General features: G+C 39.7%; 1 protein-coding gene across 3 annotated transcripts in view; it reads right to left on the bottom strand.

The window, feature by feature from the left end:
- The window catches only part of oprm1 (opioid receptor, mu 1), a 49,235-nt gene extending 31,277 nt beyond the window's left edge, over positions 1 to 17,958 (bottom strand). For all 3 annotated transcript variants that reach the window (XM_085296468.1, XM_085296469.1, XM_085296470.1), the window contains exon 1: positions 16,947 to 17,958. In XM_085296468.1, the coding sequence (XP_085152594.1) occupies positions 16,947 to 17,188 (242 nt within the window). In that variant the 5' untranslated portion in view covers positions 17,189 to 17,958. The remainder of the gene's footprint in view (positions 1 to 16,946) is intronic.
- Positions 17,959 to 18,230: the final 272 nt, after the last annotated feature.

Raw genomic sequence — 18,230 nt, 5'->3', positions numbered from 1 at the left:
ACAATTTCTTAATAAGAATGATTGGATTGAAGAGGTTAGGATTTTAAGATGGTGCGCTTTTGACAGTGATTTTTTACCTAATGAATTAGACGTAAGATATAAAAAATGGTCTGGACAAGGTTTAACGGCATATTGTATGTTTTACGATAAGGGAATTCTTAGGGACTTCCAATCAATAAAAGATCAATACCAGTTAAGTAAAACGGACTTTTTTAGGTTCTTACAAATTAGGCATCATCTATATAATTTTATACCTAAGAGAACAGATCTTTTTTCTTTACCTGTTCTGAGTATATTTGTCAAGGCTTATCAGGCTGACACAGGCCTTAAGGTGATTTCAAGATTGTACAAGGGTATACAAGAGGTTAAGAAGTGGAATACTACCTACATCAAAAAAAAAATGGGAAAATGAAACAAATATAGCAATATCAGATAACATTTGGTATGAGCAGTGCGCTTTTCAGTGGAGAATTTCTAGTTCTAATACATGGAGATGTTACGGTTGGAAGAGTATCTGTAGGTTTTTTATTACCCCTGCACAAAGTAAACATTATTTTAATCACTCTAATTGCTGGAGAAATTGTGGGGCCCAAGGAGTAAAACATTTTCATCTGTTCTGGTCTTGCCCAAGGATCAACATTTTTTGGGTATTGATCTACTCTGAGTTGCAGATTATTTTTGGTATGCAGCTTCTCTTTAATTGGGACGAACTTTTGTTTGGATATTTATACTCAGTAAATGTAGATAAAATGTCTAAGCAGTCGTATGGTATCCTGAGTTTGGCTGCCCGTAAAATTATTACCAAGAAATGGCTTAGTGCGAAAATTCCATCACTGGGTGATTGGCATGAGACTGTACATGGGATGTTTAAAATGGAAAGAATTACCTTCATTAAAAGACTCCAGTTTGATATATTTAGTGAAATTTGGGGTAAATGGAAACACTACATCCGGTTAAGGAGACCCGATCTTGTTTGAATCTCTGTAACTATATATGCCACATTTCTGAATCGTTATGTGTTTATATGTATATGTTAGTATGTATGAGACTACAAGTGAACACATATGTAAGTAGGTATGTGTATGTATGCTTAAGAATATGGGTGTGTGAGTGAATATGTGTGTGCGAGTACATACACACTAGAGGGTACACCCGTCTGTTTTTCTTATTTTTATTTATTTATTTTTTTATTTACGTCTGTTCTTGATTATATGTTTATTTTGGATTATTTGTGTTTATATAGGTTGTTTAATAAAAAGAGAATAAAAAAAATAAAAAATAAAAAAAAAAGATCACCTCAGTGTTAGCCTTATACATTTTTTTTATGCGTGAGCTGCCTGGAAGATCCCAACAGTAACAGCTATAAGATGTGTATATATAAAAACTGGAACATGGCATTGAAAAAAGAAAAAAATACAGAAATGTATTTTTCCTGCGTCCCTTTAATGAACACTGGCTTTAGCAGCTGCTCCCTTTTCACATTTCATTTTCAAATGCTTTTTGTGTGCATTGAGATGACTGCACAAAAAAGAGAAAATTTGTCTTATTCAGACTGGATAAGTGTGAATGAATGGCTGCAAATAAAGCCAAGGTGATCCAGACTAAAGTTGTGGAGCTACCAGAAGGTAGAGTAGTAGATGTATAGGACAGCTGGTAATCTCACAAGTCAGAGGGAACCATGATAAAGATGTGCAAGTTAGGTTGTGAGAAGCCAACCGGATGGAATACGATCCAAGCCATCAATACATAAATTGTACTGGTTATCAGAAAACAACCTGGAAAAATAAGATGGCCACAAGATGAGACAGATGCCAGTGATGTAAAAACACACAATCTCACAATGGACAGAGGTCTCCATGTAAAGTCCTGCACTCTGAGCATGCATTAGTGGGTGTCAGAGCCACAGTCCAGGATGAAACGCATCCATAAATATATCAGGAACCTGCCAGAGGAAGTGGCTGATGTCAAGAAAGCGTCTAGAAAATACCTTAATCATTGAAGCACAAGAACAGGCCTAAAGCACCAGATCCATACAGGCAGGACCCAAGTTGCAAACTGTGCAAAGATGTCCCGAAGACCATCCAAGTAGAGAGATGTAAGATGCAAGTTGGGACAGTGTACACTGAGAAGCACAACCAAGTGGCTGGGATAGCTGATGGCTGATGGTTAAGAACAACAGACCTAAGTCTTTGTAGGTTTTCTAGTTCCAGACAGACAAGCAGCTGTTGGCCAACTAACCAGACAAAGTGGTAGCTGAAAACAACCCAGAAGACCGCACTATGATAGATGTAGCAATTTCAGTGATCAGCAACATCAAGAGGAAGGCGCATGAGAAAATAGAGAGGTACCAGGGGCCAAAGAAACAACTGGATCAGAGGTGGAAAGTATAATTCAAAGTATTCCCAGTGGTAACAGGAACATTGGAAGCTAGAAACTAGAATAGTTGCTCCAGCAGATTGCAGACACAGCATCTGAGGTCTCTGTGCAGATACCACACAGAACCCCAGCAGAAGTTAATTGGCAAGCGGTCTCTATAAATTCTATGGCTGCCATTCAAAGATGCACAAATCTACTCATTAGTGCTTAATAATACACAAATAAAATACTATAATTTCACTCACCAAAACTGAAGCTGAAACTTCTTAGACACTCTAAGCCAAAATACTGATAATATTCATCACATAATTGTATTAAACATGTTCCAAAAGGCACCAACAACACAAACACAGCTGTTCTGTGACTTTTAATAATTGCCTCCAGAGGAACTGGAGTTTTTGGAACTTCTGCATTGGTTGGCGATTGCATGTTGACAAACAGTCATTTCTGTTTTAGAAATTACACAAAGAAATCAAATACAGAACAGCTAACAGCCTCAAAATGAGAAAATGGTGAAATATGTTATTAAATGTTCAGCGTGCATGACCTTGAAAAACTAGCAGGAGAACAATGATCTTTGACAAATGTAATATGTTTGGTTGTATATACTGAGGATTAGTAATAAGGAAGGAAGCAGCAGTTGTACAGTAGGCGGTAGAAACACAGAGGTAACTGAAAATAAAGGTGTTAGTGGCTGGGAGTGAAACGACAGGGGCCTTTACCAACAAATCAAAAGTACTTGTGGAAAATGGGAATTTAAAAAATCTAAATACCCAAAGCACCTTCTCATTGATCCTTTCCATCTATACAGATTTAATTCATAGCCCAAATATGACACTTGATGATACTAAATAGGAGTCTTGATAAATAGAATAAATATGCATCAACAAATCCTGACAACAGCGTAACCTTGACTAAAAAGGAGAATAAGAAAAGCATGGAATGAAAGCACATAAAGAAATATGAAGCACTCCCAAGGAACCACTTTGAATAGCTGATAACACATTCTCGTCGCAGCCTGAAACAGTGGGATTCAACACAAACATGCAGTGAGAGAGTCATGAATTTTCTGCCATCAAACAGCGCTTTTGTGTCTGAGCCAGCCGCTTAATTAAACACTTTCACCTTTCACCATTAGTCGTCATAGAAACTCCCAATGGGTGATAAATCGATGATAATACTGAAGCGACTATCTGAAATGATTTTACTGGGATTTTGTGTGTGTGTTTATAAGAAAGAAAAATGGCATTTAATCGTTAATAGGTTTATTACACAGGGCTCTATTTTACCAGAGTCATCACAAAGACAAGTAGGGAGTCGTGTCTGAAAGTTCGGTGATGGTGCCAAGTAGCAGTGATATGCACAAAAGGACAGGGTGACGAGAGTAAAATCAGAGGGTGCTGCTCTCACAGCCAAAAATACCAAGACAACAGGTAATAATAATAATAATGGATTGCATTTATATAGCGCTTTTCGGGGCCCTCTACAGTTCGCAACAGGTCCACTGATGATGCCATAGCCCTGACACTACATATTGCCCTGTCACACCTGGAGAAGAGAGACACGTATGTGAGAATGCTGTTTGTAGATTACAGCTCAGCATTCAATACCATCGTTCCCTCGAAGCTGGACAGGAAACTGCAGGATCTAGGACTGAGCAGCTCCCTCTGCAGCTGGATCCTTAGCTTCCTGTCTGACAGACGCCAAGTGGTCAGACTGGGCAGCATCACTTCATCCCCCGTCACACTGAACACTGGTGCTCCACAGGGGTGTGTACTGAGCCCTCTCCTGTACTCACTCTACACCTACGACTGCACGGCCACTAACAGCTCCAACATCATTGTGAAGTTTGCGGACGACACTACAGTGGTGGGTCTTATCACCAATGGTGATGAGACGGCTTACAGGGAGGAGGTCAGCACCCTGACCCACTGGTGTCAAGACAACCATCTCACCCTCAACGTCGCAAAGACAAAGGAGTTGATAGTGGACTTCCGGAGGTGCAGAGAAGTACACACCCCCATCACCATCAACGGCGCTGCTGTGGAGAGAGTGAGCAGCTTCCGGTTCCTTGGGGTACATCTGGCTGAGGATCTTACGTGGTCAGTACACATAAACAAAACAGTGAAGAAGGCGCAGCAGCGCCTCTTCTTTCTCAGGAGACTGAAAAGATTCGGCATGAACCCCCGCATCCTCAGGACCTTCTATCGCTGTGCCATTGAGAGCATCCTCACTGGATGCATCACCACCTGGTATGGCAACAGCACTGCCTACAACCGCAAAGCTCTCCAGCGAGTAGTTCGGTGCTCTGAACGGATAATTGGAGGTGAGCTTCCCTCCCTCCAAGACATCTACAGGAAGCGGTGTCTGAGGAAAGCGGGGAGGATCATCAAGGACTCCAGTCACCCCAGCCATAAACTGTTCAGACTACTTCCATCAGGAAGGAGGTTCTGCAGCATCCGGTCCCGTACCAGCAGACTGAGAGACAGCTTCTTCCATCAGGCCATCAGACTGCTGAACACGTCATAGACACCTCAGCTTCACTACTGGAACTTCAACATTATGCACTACATACTGTACAGTAACGCCTCTGTTCTGCACATGTCTCAACTCTGTATATTTTTATATATTTTATTTATTGTTGACTCTATTTAATTTGTAAAATATGTGTATACACACACACACACACACACACACACGTAGAAAAACATTTAGTATACACATCCAGAAAAAAATTTTTTTGCTTAAACTATTATATATTGTACATATATTTATTAGTTTCAGATTTAGCCATTCGTATATTTTGCCTGTTTATGTTATTGTATTTTGCACAACTCTGTTGCTCGTGAAGCTCGCACACAAGAATTTCACTCGCATGTGCTGTACCAATGTACCTGCACATGTGATGTGACAATAAAAGTGATTTGATTTGATTAGAGCCAAAGCGCTTTACAATGCCACTATTCATTCACTCTCACATTCACACACTGGTGGAGGCGAGCTACAGTTGTAGCCACAGCTGTCCTGGGCAGACTGACAGAAGTGAGGCTGCCATATCGCACCATCGGCCCCTCTGGCCAACACCAGTAGGCGGCAGGTGAAGTGTCTTGCCCAAGGACACAACGAGCGAGACTGTCCGAGGGCTCGGACAGTCTCGCTCGTTGTGTCCGAAGAGTTGGCAAGATGAACTGCCAACTCTTTGAGCCACGATCGCCCACAGTATGTTTTAGTATCAGTAAAGTACACACATGGAGCTTAAATGAATTAATGCCCCTTAATCCTGTTCTTCAGCTAAAACTTTCCTATTCCCACTGCATTAAACTTACCAGTGACATGTAAACTTTGAAACTACTGTTAACGCTCATAAACTTTGTGTATGTGTGTGGATTGTTATACAAAATAGAGGCACAGTTCTCCCTGAAATGGACTGAAGAAGCCATGATTTAGCATGAAGATTTCCTGAGCTGTCAAGCAACGTATGCAGGTACTCACGTGTACACAGGGAAACAGATGTGTAAACACAAACATACACACACACACACACACACACACACACACACACACACACACACACACATACACAAAAGTGGCAGACAAATAGAAAAGATGAATAATTACACATTTACTGAGGGAGTAAACAGCTCAGCAAGTGTGCCGTGGTGGTCACACTGTGACAGATGGACATTGTTGTGACAGATGTGCCTCTGCTCAAGCTGAGGGTCAATGCTCACAGGCTGCCAGTGACACATACACATGACAACTCACACAAAACATCTTTCCTATATTCTAAAATGATAACTGCTGCTCCACTTAAGCACTTATGATTTTACAAGCTGCAGGAGTTATGTGCGATTTATTTTTTAATGACTGAAATAATAGAAGTATTCCATTTCTGTGTATTTTCTGCTTTTCCAATTCCACCCCACACAAGCCATTTGAGAAGTCTTTTGCTTTTCATTTTGTAAATATTGCTTAACTGTCTCGCAGCTAAAACCTTCCTCTCAAGAGTGTCGAGAGGAAGGTTTTTATTTTGTTATAATACTGTAAAGCCTGTAAAGTCAAGACTACAAAAGACTACAAAATCAGCATTTTAAATAATATTCAACTAAATTAATGAACTCAGTACCAAGCTGGAGTTTCAGGCTTTTCTACATCAAACACACCACTGTAGGGTGTTAAACATCCCTAGAGATTTTTTTTCCTTCAAAAAGTATAATTCTATATTTTCATATTTAAATGTTCTGGCACATATTTTTATCTTACCACACTGATGGCAACAGTTTCTCTTCTGTACACATGCTCAGTTATGGAAACATTTAATAAAAGCACCTATCAACAGAATGCTTCTGACCTGACTGCAGTGTGATACGAGGAGATCGATATCCATGAACAATCAGAGAAAAATGGTGATGAGGATAGAACTGCTGTGCCTTTTATCTTCTTTTAGACACGCACTCCTTTCCATTAATGTGACGGCATGTGAACATGTGTAGGCTTCATGTCTGAATAAGCACCCTGGTCACTTTTTTTTTTTATGTCACCTTAAGTACGGTTTCAACTGGGCATGTCCCTCCTGCCAGTTGTTCAGTTCAATAAAAAAATATGATTGTTTGGGCGAATGCTTTGAACAGTAATAAGAGACATTATAGCATTTTATCACCTCAACCCCACGACTAATTTGTATAAAGATTAAGACATCCATCTATACTCCATTGTTACTGTTCCCATTATACAGCAGTCTTTCTTGAAGCCAGTGTGCAAAGGATAATGGTATCACATGCACACACACACACACACACACAGGGATTTTGCTCTTAGTAATAGCGGTGATTAAGATCAATAAGTTTAATTATATGGTTATTCAAAGCAAGTGTTTTGCACAAAAAGAAAGCTAACAGCAAAGATTAGCAAACAAAGACTATCTCCCTCACTAGAGACATCACTAGACGTCATACTGAAGGACACCTTTCTAATACCGTTTGATACTGAAATCCTGAAACACAAAGGTACTTGTGTTATTCAGTATCCTAGATGAGGTACTGTGTGTGTACTGAGCAGTGTTGGTTAAGTTATTTTAAAAAAGTAATCTATAACTAATTACTGATTATTTCCCCCAAAAAGTAATCCCATTACTTTACTGATTACTTATTTTCAAAAGTAATTAATTACTTAGTTACCTAGTTACTTTTTAAAAACACAATTTTCAACCTGAATAGGTGATAAAGCGATAGATCTTTCAGCCCAATTCTACGTTTTCTGCATAATCCATCATACAAAATGTAATCAAATGGAAAAGTCTCTTTTTAAAACTTGTTTTATTAGTTTTAATCTTTTAACTTTATGCATCACGCAAACATTAAATTATATGTAACATTCTCTGACTGGAAGAAATTTGTTTAACATTTAAACCTATTTTGTGCACATTCCAGCACATAAAATAAAATATTTTTTGTGTTTACACTCAGTTTTTCAAATAAATGTAAGTGAAACACAGCAGAAAATAAATCAAAGACTAGCGGTCCTGTTGCTCTAGTTTCACCTGTAAAGCAGGAGTGGGGTAGGCGGAGGTTTGCCCTGGTGCAGGTGTGCTGCGGCGGTCAGTGGAAGAATCCGCGAGTTTCTCTGTGAATTTCCTATTACGTCGTAGCGCACTTGGTGCTTGCTCGGAAGTTTAGGGATTTTTTGCTGTAAAAAGAAGTTTTCTTCCCAAGCATAAAGTACTTCCACACTTTAAACGCTGCAAGCTCATACTCTCTCTGCACTCGATATATTATCCTTTGTTGATCTGAACACAGCTGTTGTCACGAACGTCGCACTCGCTTACGTCATTGTCATGAGACACTCTCGCAAAAAATCACGGTTTTAGCAACGCAGTAACGCAGCGTGCTTACGGGAGAGTAACAGTAATCTAATTACAGTTTTTGCAATAGTAATCCCTTACTTTACTCGTTATTTGGGGGGGGGGGGGAGTAATCAGATTACAGTAACGCATTACTTGTAACGCGTTACTGCCCATCTCTGGTACTGAGTCTACAATTCGTCCAGATCTGAGGGAGCTGTATACACCTACAAGTGTTTTAGTCTATGCTTACATGTTGAACAAGAAGAAGAGCTACTAGCACTTGTCTGACTGCTGTGTTCCAAGTGTAAAGTTTGGTGGAGGGGAGATTATGGTGTGGGTTTGCTTTTCAGGAGTCCGACTTGCCCCTCATTTCCAGTGACAGGAGCATATCGATACATTTTGGACAATTTTGTGCTTGCAGCTTTCTGGGAACAGTTTGGGGATTGCTCTTTCTTGTTTCAACATGACTGCACGCCAGAACAAAAAGCAAGTTCGATAAGGATATAGAAGAGGGGGATTGGTGTGGAAGAACTTGAAGAGCCTACACAGAGTCCTGACCTCAACCTGAGAGAACACCTTTGGGATGAATGACTGCAGAAACTGTGTGCCTGTCTGACCTCACAAATGAACTTCTGGAAAGCCATTCCATCCCAGAAGAGCTAAAGCTCCTATAGCTGCAAAGGGTGGGCAAACATCATGTTAAAACCTATGGATTAAGAATGGGATGCCACTCGAGTTCACATGCATGCGAAGGAAGATGAGTGAATACTTTTGGCAATATATATTAGGGCTGCAGCTATTTTAGTAATCGAGTAATCTATTGATTGTTCCATCAATCAATAATTGAATAAGAGATAGTTTTGCTTTCTTAATGAGTAATAACAAATATTCAAAAGAGGAGAACCACTCACTGGTTTCCATTTTAGAACTTGCGGTGTTTTTAAGTTTAACTTCATGCAACAGCTGTCAAAAAACAAACAACTAAACCCTTTGATTGTATGTATGTGCCATATTGAAATGTAATAAAATGCAATGCAAAAGTATATAATTAATCTCAAGGTAAAATAAAATAAGATATATGTGCAATCTAAACTAAGTCATAAAACATGTACCTTTTCTCTGTCTTCTTGGAAGGTTTTCTGACATAACAGGAGGCAAGTTTTTGTGCTGCTGAAATAAGATGTTATGCTGGTGTAGACATCAATTCATATTAATGATAATTCACTGTCTAACCTAACAACTCTTAGGTCAATGACTCACTGAAAAGATAAGTAAACAAAAACTATTGTAAAATCATGAACATGTGCAACACTTAGGCTAAAATACTGTAATTAATGTTATACTTTGTATCATTAGCTTGAAATCTGTAAGCACTTCAGTCTTTGTCCTGTCAGCAAAATATAATGTTAACATTTTAAATAATGTGTCACTACCATGTCATTAAAACTACTTTTATTAAATTAGTTTGTTTTTTAAAGCATTGAAGCCAAGAATTTAATTAAACTAATTTAATGCAAGCGCTTAATTAGCCTGTAAAATATGGCCTCAGGAATGGAAACTATCCAATATGGGTGCAACAGAAAATGACATAAGTTTATTAGAACAGTTAAAGCTGTTATCAAATTATAGCTGAGCTGAAATTTGGCAGCTCTGACAGGTATTTGCAGACATTAAATTCATGTGTTAGGAAAATATTGTCCATCTTGTGATCAAAACCACAATGAGAACTTGGCCTAGTTGGGTATGCTTGCATTTAGTTTGCAAAACACTTCAGACAATCTCCAAATATGGTTATCTGGACCACAATGACATAAATCACACAAACTGCGTGTATTCAAAAACGTCTGTATTGTGCCCTGCTCATGGTTTTTACCATTTCTATGCACTTCAATGTGAGTCACTCTGGTAATGTGTTTCCATCCTGAGAAATAACAAATATGGAAATAGATAAAATAAAATCCCAAGTCTGTCCTTTAGAAACAACCTTTTAAATGTAAAGCGGACCTTCTGCTTTACGTGAAGTACTTGACCTCTATCAGGAAGTGCGACAGAGCTGTGAAAATATTTGTCAACTGTCAACCTGTGATGAATTTCACTTCAGATGAGGTCATCGCATGCCCTCTTTGCTTTGTTTACTTGCTTATCTTTTTGTGAGTTGTGGCAATAAATGAATTTAAAGGCACGTCATACTTTTTAAAAAGTAAAAAGATAAAGAGCTACAGAAGAACAGATCCTTCCAATCTCATTAAAAAGTCAGCCTTGATGAAAAGAGACGTGTTTTACAGCACCTGTCATAGAGTATAAAGAGCAGAGTTAGGGTAAGAGAGTGAGTCACTTTAGAAATGACAGATGGACAAAAGAGCCAAGAGCTCCCATCAATCATCGAGTACAGAAAGACGCAAAATCAGTCTTTTGTTTCCTCTTAATTAATCATCATTCCTTCATCCTCTCAGTGTTTACAGTAAGAGCCTGTCATTACGTTACTCAACAAAACCCCATTTTGCTTTCTCCACAGTCTGGTGAAGCGCTCGCCGTTGTCGTCTAACTTCTTCGTTTCGTTCGGTCTTTAAATTCAACAGAACACCTGCTCCTGGAAGCAGACTGACAGAGCTCTAATTCTCCAGCAGTGTCCAGTGGTGTTTGGGAACTCATCACTCACAGACACACACACAGGAAGGACAGGCTAATTACTTCTCTGCATGCTCTACCCACAATTGTCTCCTTAGCAAGATATTAGACTCTGTACCACCCTGTTGTGCGCACATACACAAATTTAGCATGACGCAGCAAGCTGAATTTGTGTCTCTCAGAGGTTCATGCTGTGCTGTCAGTCTCCTGCTCACCGATTATAGCAATGATCACTGAGGTTCAGACGGCGTCTCGTAAATGCACGAGTCAAACAATCACTCTTCATTTGCAGCTGATAGTTTTATTGTTGCCAAGGATGAATGTTACTCCATAAATAAATTTGTCTTCACTCATTTTGTTCTAGGTGAGTTTGTACTCAAAGGCAAACAAGGTAATTGCATGCAAGAGGCAATTATCAAGATGTTCCGTTGTCATTGGTTATCAGCAATCAAAGCCATATAACATGATTGCTGCATGTCCAGCTGTTACAAAAAAGAGGTTGAAACACCATTTCTCAGATGCTGGCTGAAGAAGAGAAGTATGTGCCAAGTACAATCACGGAGGAATACAAATGTGCTGGTAGCTTTGGGAGTTACGAGTGTCTGCTGTTGATTTAGTCAGTTTACGATCTCATGGCTGTACCTGGAAAAATCCATGCACTGCAGAGCAACTCTAGAAGGGGTTGTTTATAGATTTAGAACGGCTCCCATTTGATTCCAAAAAGATTAGCGAAACAAAAACCAAGTCTATAAATATTGTAAGTTGTGCAGCTCTAATCTGTAAATCTTAAATCAGCCTCAACTGACAGCATCTGAATTATGATTTGTTCTTATATAACATCAGCCCAAATATAGCCATAAACTAAAACGAGAAGAAGAAAAAGCCAGGCAACACATACCATTTAGTGGGAGAAAAAATATTTGGTTAGATAAACGAAGCTAAATATCAAGCTCATTAGAGTGTCCCTGAGTACAGTTCACCACAGGCTGGGACGCATATGCATACAGAGATTTTCAGATCAAAGTGCTTAAAATTTTATATGTGGTTTTTGTGCTTAAGTTACAGGAAGATCAAACGTTCTCACAAATCTGTTTTATAAAGAGGCTTTAGAAGTCACATCTATCATGCATGAGGATGCTCAAAAATTCACATGAAAGGTGTCTGCTTCCCAAGCCACCACAACCTACCGACACTCATCAGAGAGAACATTTAAGATCTAGAGAAAAACAAGTCAATCTTGAGGGCTCCTGCAGTTTTTCACCTTTTTCAGTATGCATACCCAGCAACCAACTTGGTATTAATGAGGTACAGGTCATTCTCCTCCTGAACAATCCACTTCCTGCTAATTGTTGGTTACTATCTGTAACACAATGTCAGATTTTTATTCTGCACAAAATGCAGCTGTTTTAAAGGAGCTGCTGTGTCCACAAACATAGTGCATAACATTTATTTGGCCACCATCAGGTGCAATGGTAGCTCTACCAGTATGAACAAGCTCGTTAACAGAAAGGATTTTTAAAAATCTAAAATATCATTATTATAATAAATAATCTCTGAATTTTCAAACTCATAGTTTCACAAAAAAGAACACATAATAAAAATTTCAGTTATTTATTTGCATTCCTGAACAGAAAAATTAGTTGTAGTGGTTGAATGCATTGCTTGACTAACTTCTGACTTCTAAGAAGCTGAAATTTGATGATAAAAATGTAAACTCAGTTTGTTATTTATATAATAAATAAGAATGAAATGATTCGTTTTAAACATGCTTTTCCTAGATTTCTAAAACATTTGTGTTTTCCAGTTTTATGACAGATGGTCTAACAAATTTGTTAAGCACTGTACATTTAAAGCTTAATTATCTAACTATTCCACCTCTCCATACTACAGTAGACTTGAAGTAAAGGCCCCCAGGATCTGTTTAGTTCAGATAAAGTCAATATGAAGCTAGTCTTGGTTATACACATCAAGTAGTTCTTTTGAACTGTAGTTGTTTTGGGACCATTACCCTCTTGGCCCTTCCCTACAGTGCTTCTTGCTGAGAGAAGATTAACACAAAGGGGAGTTTTATTACAAAAAACTAGACTTACTTGTCTAAATCATTCTGAAACAGACATTTAATCTCTCTGGAATAACCAAAGTGAAATCTTACATAAGGCCTGCGAGGCCAAAATGCCTTTTACAGACTGAATTTAAAAGGTAATACCATTTAGATTTTGAAAATATGCTTGTTAAGCATATCTTTTTGACCGTTGCTTGCTCAGCAATAAAGCACATACCAAGGTGTGTGTTTCTTATCTTGTTTTAGCTTTTCAGGTAGCTATGAGCAAGCAATTCGTTTTTTATAGATTCTTCATGTTTCATGTCACTGGAGAGAAGCTCTTGTATGAACGGGGATATGCAGAATTTAGAGTGTTAGAGTACCATCAGAATTCTGCCATCTGTTGTGGAGCTATATGCAGTACAGAGGAAGCAGCAGTGGTTGGATGCATGCAGGTCAGCCTGTCAGCCTGCAGATGTTCAATCGATTACAGTTTAGGAAACACTGAAAGCTGATAAATGTGCCCAACTAGGTCTAGCTCCTCGTGAGGATAGATGGGGTTCGGTTTGGTGGTGATGGAGTCACTTTGCACTCATCACGCTCAAAACACCTCCTTGCGTTTCCATGGTAACAGGAAGCACTCAGCACCGGCAGCACACTCCTTGTGGAGCCCAGCAGTTTCTGTTCATCCGCAATCGATATTCCCGATTGAGCGTGCGGATCTCTGTTAATGTCTGTTTGCTTGCGAGAAGTTTGCAGATGTTTGCAGATGTTTGCAGAGTTTTGTGAAGGGCCATAAGAGTCAGCAAGAGGACAGAGAGATAAAGAGTGAAAGAGAGATAAAAATTTTTAGCGTTAAGGTTATCATTATTCAGACTGCAAGCGGGAGAAAATATCCCTCAGCAGCTGATATCTCTTTTTTAATTTCAACAAACTACTTTCAACTACGACTCGATGGGGACAGAGAATTCAAAACTACATTTCTGTTTGCAAGTAAATATCCACAGTGTATCATTAGCTAAATGGCAGTTCACTCTCAATCTGCTGACAGAAAGAAAAGAGCATAAGACATGCAGAGAAGGGGAGAAAGACAAAGAGAATAATGAATGCTAATGACCCTGGTGGACTGTGGTTTTTGTGAAAATTAAACATATTTTCTAGCGTCCTTGCAATTCCCACAAAGTCTCATTTGCTCAAAAAGTTGCAAAAATCCTTAAAACCTTTTCGGTCACAGAAGTGCCTGTGCAGGCTCCAGGCTGCCTGTCAGGATTAGGACTTACAGCCTTCTGATTACTATGGAGAGGAGCCAGGGATCATTGGGTGGGCTCCTTTTTATTATGCTTTGGTAAAACAGCCAAGGATGAGAAAGTGATGCCCTTCACCATATACAGTCTGTGTTGATGGCTTTAACACACCAACTGATAAATGCCAGACATCAGAAGACATTTTACAGTTTTGCATTGTTCTTCCTTTGTTTTTCACTCAGGTTTGTTGCTATGGAGGCAGAAGGGAGAAGATTCGCTGCAAGTGATTTGGTGCAGGAAACATCCGGCACAGATGTGGAAAAAAAAGGGAGAGAGGAAAAAACATCCGGCATAGATGTGCGCATTCTTTAGGAAAACATGTATTTCAGGAAGCAATTAGACTGCAATTAGTGTGGGGATGATGTGTGCATGAGCGTTCACCTGCCCTTGAATTAGTGGACAAGTGAGGAGAATTATAAGTGTTATATATTCTATTAGCAGTGAAGGGAGTCAACATAGCCAGAGAAGTCACCTCGGCAATCACTTGCATGAAGGCAAATTCTCTGCACTGTCACACTTCAATGACTCTACTGGACCAATTAAGCAGGCAATCACTCCTAACTTTCACCACTGGCTGCCAAGCAGTTTTTGTTCCCTCAGCCCTTAAGGTATTCTTGCTTTTCACATCCTCATCCTGCTCCACCAGTCCAGCTTCTTTTTATTACCTAAACGAGCCTCGTTTGGAATAAGATAGCATTCCAGTGGCTAGTGTTGAGTTGCAAATTTTAAAAGATGGCATCTGACCCATCATTTCATAGGGTCAGTGACCGAATTAAATTTAAACTAATAAGTATTTTCTAACTCTACACAACACCCCCAATTATTGATGTAATATATTTGTCATTACTTTTCCCCAATCAGTTGTCAATTTGCACTTTGTCCCTTCTTTAATCTCCGACACTTGCGTTACACAACTTTCTGGCACTACTCCATAACTTTCTGAGCACTGTTCCCAGCATCTATCATTTTTAATTGGATCCCTTTGACAGTTTTATGGCCAGATCGAATCCAAAAGTCATTAAAACTACAGATATCAAACTGATTGCAGAGACAAAACAATGAATCCTCCTGACAACTTTGTCAGGTTTGCTGCCTGGGGTTTGCGACTATATACGTTAAGGAAAGGTTTCTCACAACTTTGAGCAACGGAGATGGGCAAAAAGTGTCCCAGGTGCACTCTCAGCCGGGCCAAGTTTGTTTACCATATTGGTTAAAGATGGGCGGTTCACCACCTTCTGGCAACGAAGACAGGCAGAGAGGCTCCCAGGTGCATCTTAGCAGGGCCAAGTTTATTTAACCCTGTTTGGACTTGTCACCGTTGGCCATAAGACAATGAAAGGTTACTTGTTGATCCTAATTACTTCATTTCAGACAGTATTAATCACATATGCTCATACAACAAGTGGCACAAACTTCATTAATATAATTGTGGATAATATTTGACCCAGATGTGTGGGTCTTGTGATTTCAAACATGTAGGTTAAATGCTTATCACAGTGATTCCATTATATAAAAACTCCAGTGCAGGTATATATATAAAATGCATACAAGTATATACAAGTATATATTTTGATATATATGTGAGTATATGTCTGTATATATATATATATATATATATATATATATATATATATATATATATATATATATATATATACATATATATATAACAAATCCACAACACCAGGGAGCATTTAACTGATATAAATGTCAGGGGTTCATGTGTAATTAAAGGCCAGTGAAATCCTGCTTCTGACAGTGAGGTCCACTGAAGTAGGTGGAAGTTTTTTTTAATCAGTGGTGAACCAATGAACACAATGAAACTAAGACTATTTCTATTATTCCAGTTGGTCTACACTGACAATAAAAAGGCAAGTGGCCTCGGATTTTAAGTCTGTAGGACTAAACATGTATGATCACCCTGTGCTTCTTGTACCAAGTGATTGAAATGATAAAAGCTGACCCCGTGAAGGGAAGGCATTTTAGATAGACGTATCAGTGAGACGTGAACATGATATATGAAATTTGGCAAGGAGGTTGGTTATCTATACGTAAGAAGCAACAGAGAACATGCTTGAACATATAGCTTATGTCTGTTTTTAGAAAGCAAATATCCACAAATCTGCTCATCTAGTGTGTGGATTCAGAGCCGGGCAACCTGTTTAACTTTTAGCACTTGCAGGCTTTATATTAGCAGGTGTTTGCTTTAACACCATTCCCAACTATTTCTAGACTTTCGTTGAATTTGCTCGAACACAAGACACCGACGCCTTTGCGCACAAGAAGGTAGCAGCATTGAACGGGGAGTGTGCGTTCGCACGAGACTTACATGGCGCGTGCTGTCATCACGTCACAGCATCACATCATTTTTGCTCGTGGTTAAAAGCGACAGATGAAGAGATGTCAGCTGCCACTGTTTTAAAGTGAAAAGTAGTGTGTTTTGTGCACACCTCCTCTTCCCTTCACTCTTTCTCTTTCCCTCCTTTCCTTTCGCTCAGCTCGGGTTTTGGCGCTGTAGCAATTTGCTGCGTTGTTGGAGGCATTTTTACGCACGAACGGCAGCTGTGCTCGCAGCGCTGTCAACACCGCAAGCACATGGTTTCCCACAGCTTCATAAAAACACACGACGAAAACACACACCCGTGAATTAATGTTGGAAGTCATTTCTGATTGTGTGCAACAAGTCTGAGAACAAACATCCACTCAAACCAGTGTAAGAGTTTTTTCTTTTCATTCTTTTTTTTAATCGCCTTACCTGACAATGATATACATGACCAGCACGTTTCCAACCAGCCCCACGACACACACTATGGAGTAAAGAGCGGTGATGGCAATCGCTATGATAACCGGATTGGCGTCGATTTCCATGTTGTTCCCTCTACTCCCCTCGGCGAAGCTTGTGTTGTCGGTGAAGTTCCCACACAAGCTGCTGCCATTATAAAACGAGCACAGCTGGCTCCTTTGATCCGCTTCTGAGCAGTTGCCGGCGCTGTCCATGGTCCTCGACCGGTACGTACCGCAGGCGCGTTTTTCACCTCCCCTCAGGTGCCTGTCGAGCGCACTCGGTGCCTGTGATGCCCCGCTGGGTGCTTCTCTGTCGTGTGCTCGGGGCAGCTCTGCCTGTAAGGCGCGGGATGGGCCGCCGGTGGCGTTAAACCTCAGCGTGTTGAAGAATGTGCCGTGCGTATTGACGGTTTGAGGGTTAACGGCAGCCTGAACGAGTTTTCTGACGATCTTCGCGCAGCACAGCGAGCCTGCACCGGACAGAAGCGACGACGTGAAAATGAATTAGTTCGCTCGCTTTCTTCTTTCACTCTAGGGTCTTTCCTCTCTCTTTTTCTTACTGCCTCTTTCCTATCCTTTCATTCCCCTTTTTGTTCGCACATGTCTACTCATTCGTTCCTTCCCACCCCTTTTCGCATGCCTTGTTGTGCTTCCTTCAGTCCCCCCTTGCTCCGTCCTTCTTTCCTTTTAGTCTCGTTACTTTCGTTCCTTCCTTCCTTCTTTCTTTCTTTTTTCTCATTTTCCACCTTTAACCCCCCAGTTGTGTTTTCCCTTATTCCCTTGCTCCATCCGTTCTTCCTTCTTTTCTTTTCCCCTGCTCACTCTTTTGACCATTTTGGGTTTAAAACACATTTTTTTATAATTTCTTAAAATATTTTATATATTTTCTTTCATTTCTTATATACTTTTTGATCACTTCCCCTTCCTTTTAACTTCCCTGCTCCTTTATTTTTTCATTCTACACGTTAACATCTCCTTTCTCTTACCTCACTCCCCCCCCCCCCCCCCCCTCTTCTTTTAGTTCTGTCATTGGGATTTTTTTGTTGCTCATCTTTGTTCCTTCAGTACTTCAGTATTTTTTCTTTACGTTCCTTTCTTTCTGTTTTCTCTGCATTTTACGCATTACATTTTTCTTTCCCTAATTTTTATTTACTTTCCTTCTTCATTCTCATCCCTCTTCCCTTATTTCTCTTCTTCCTTCCTTTTTTCAGCTCTTCTTGGTTCTTTCTTTCTTTCTTCATTCTGACTGGACTGA

The sequence above is a fragment of the Mchenga conophoros genome, linkage group LG13 (assembly GCF_057382185.1).
Source record: "Mchenga conophoros isolate Kocher_MC1m ecotype Shallow Benthic linkage group LG13, M_conophoros_male_GT1.1, whole genome shotgun sequence".
Lineage (NCBI taxonomy): Eukaryota > Metazoa > Chordata > Actinopteri > Cichliformes > Cichlidae > Mchenga > Mchenga conophoros.
The sequence above is the reverse complement of the archived record's forward strand: the minus strand, read 5'-3'. Positions and strand labels throughout refer to the sequence as shown.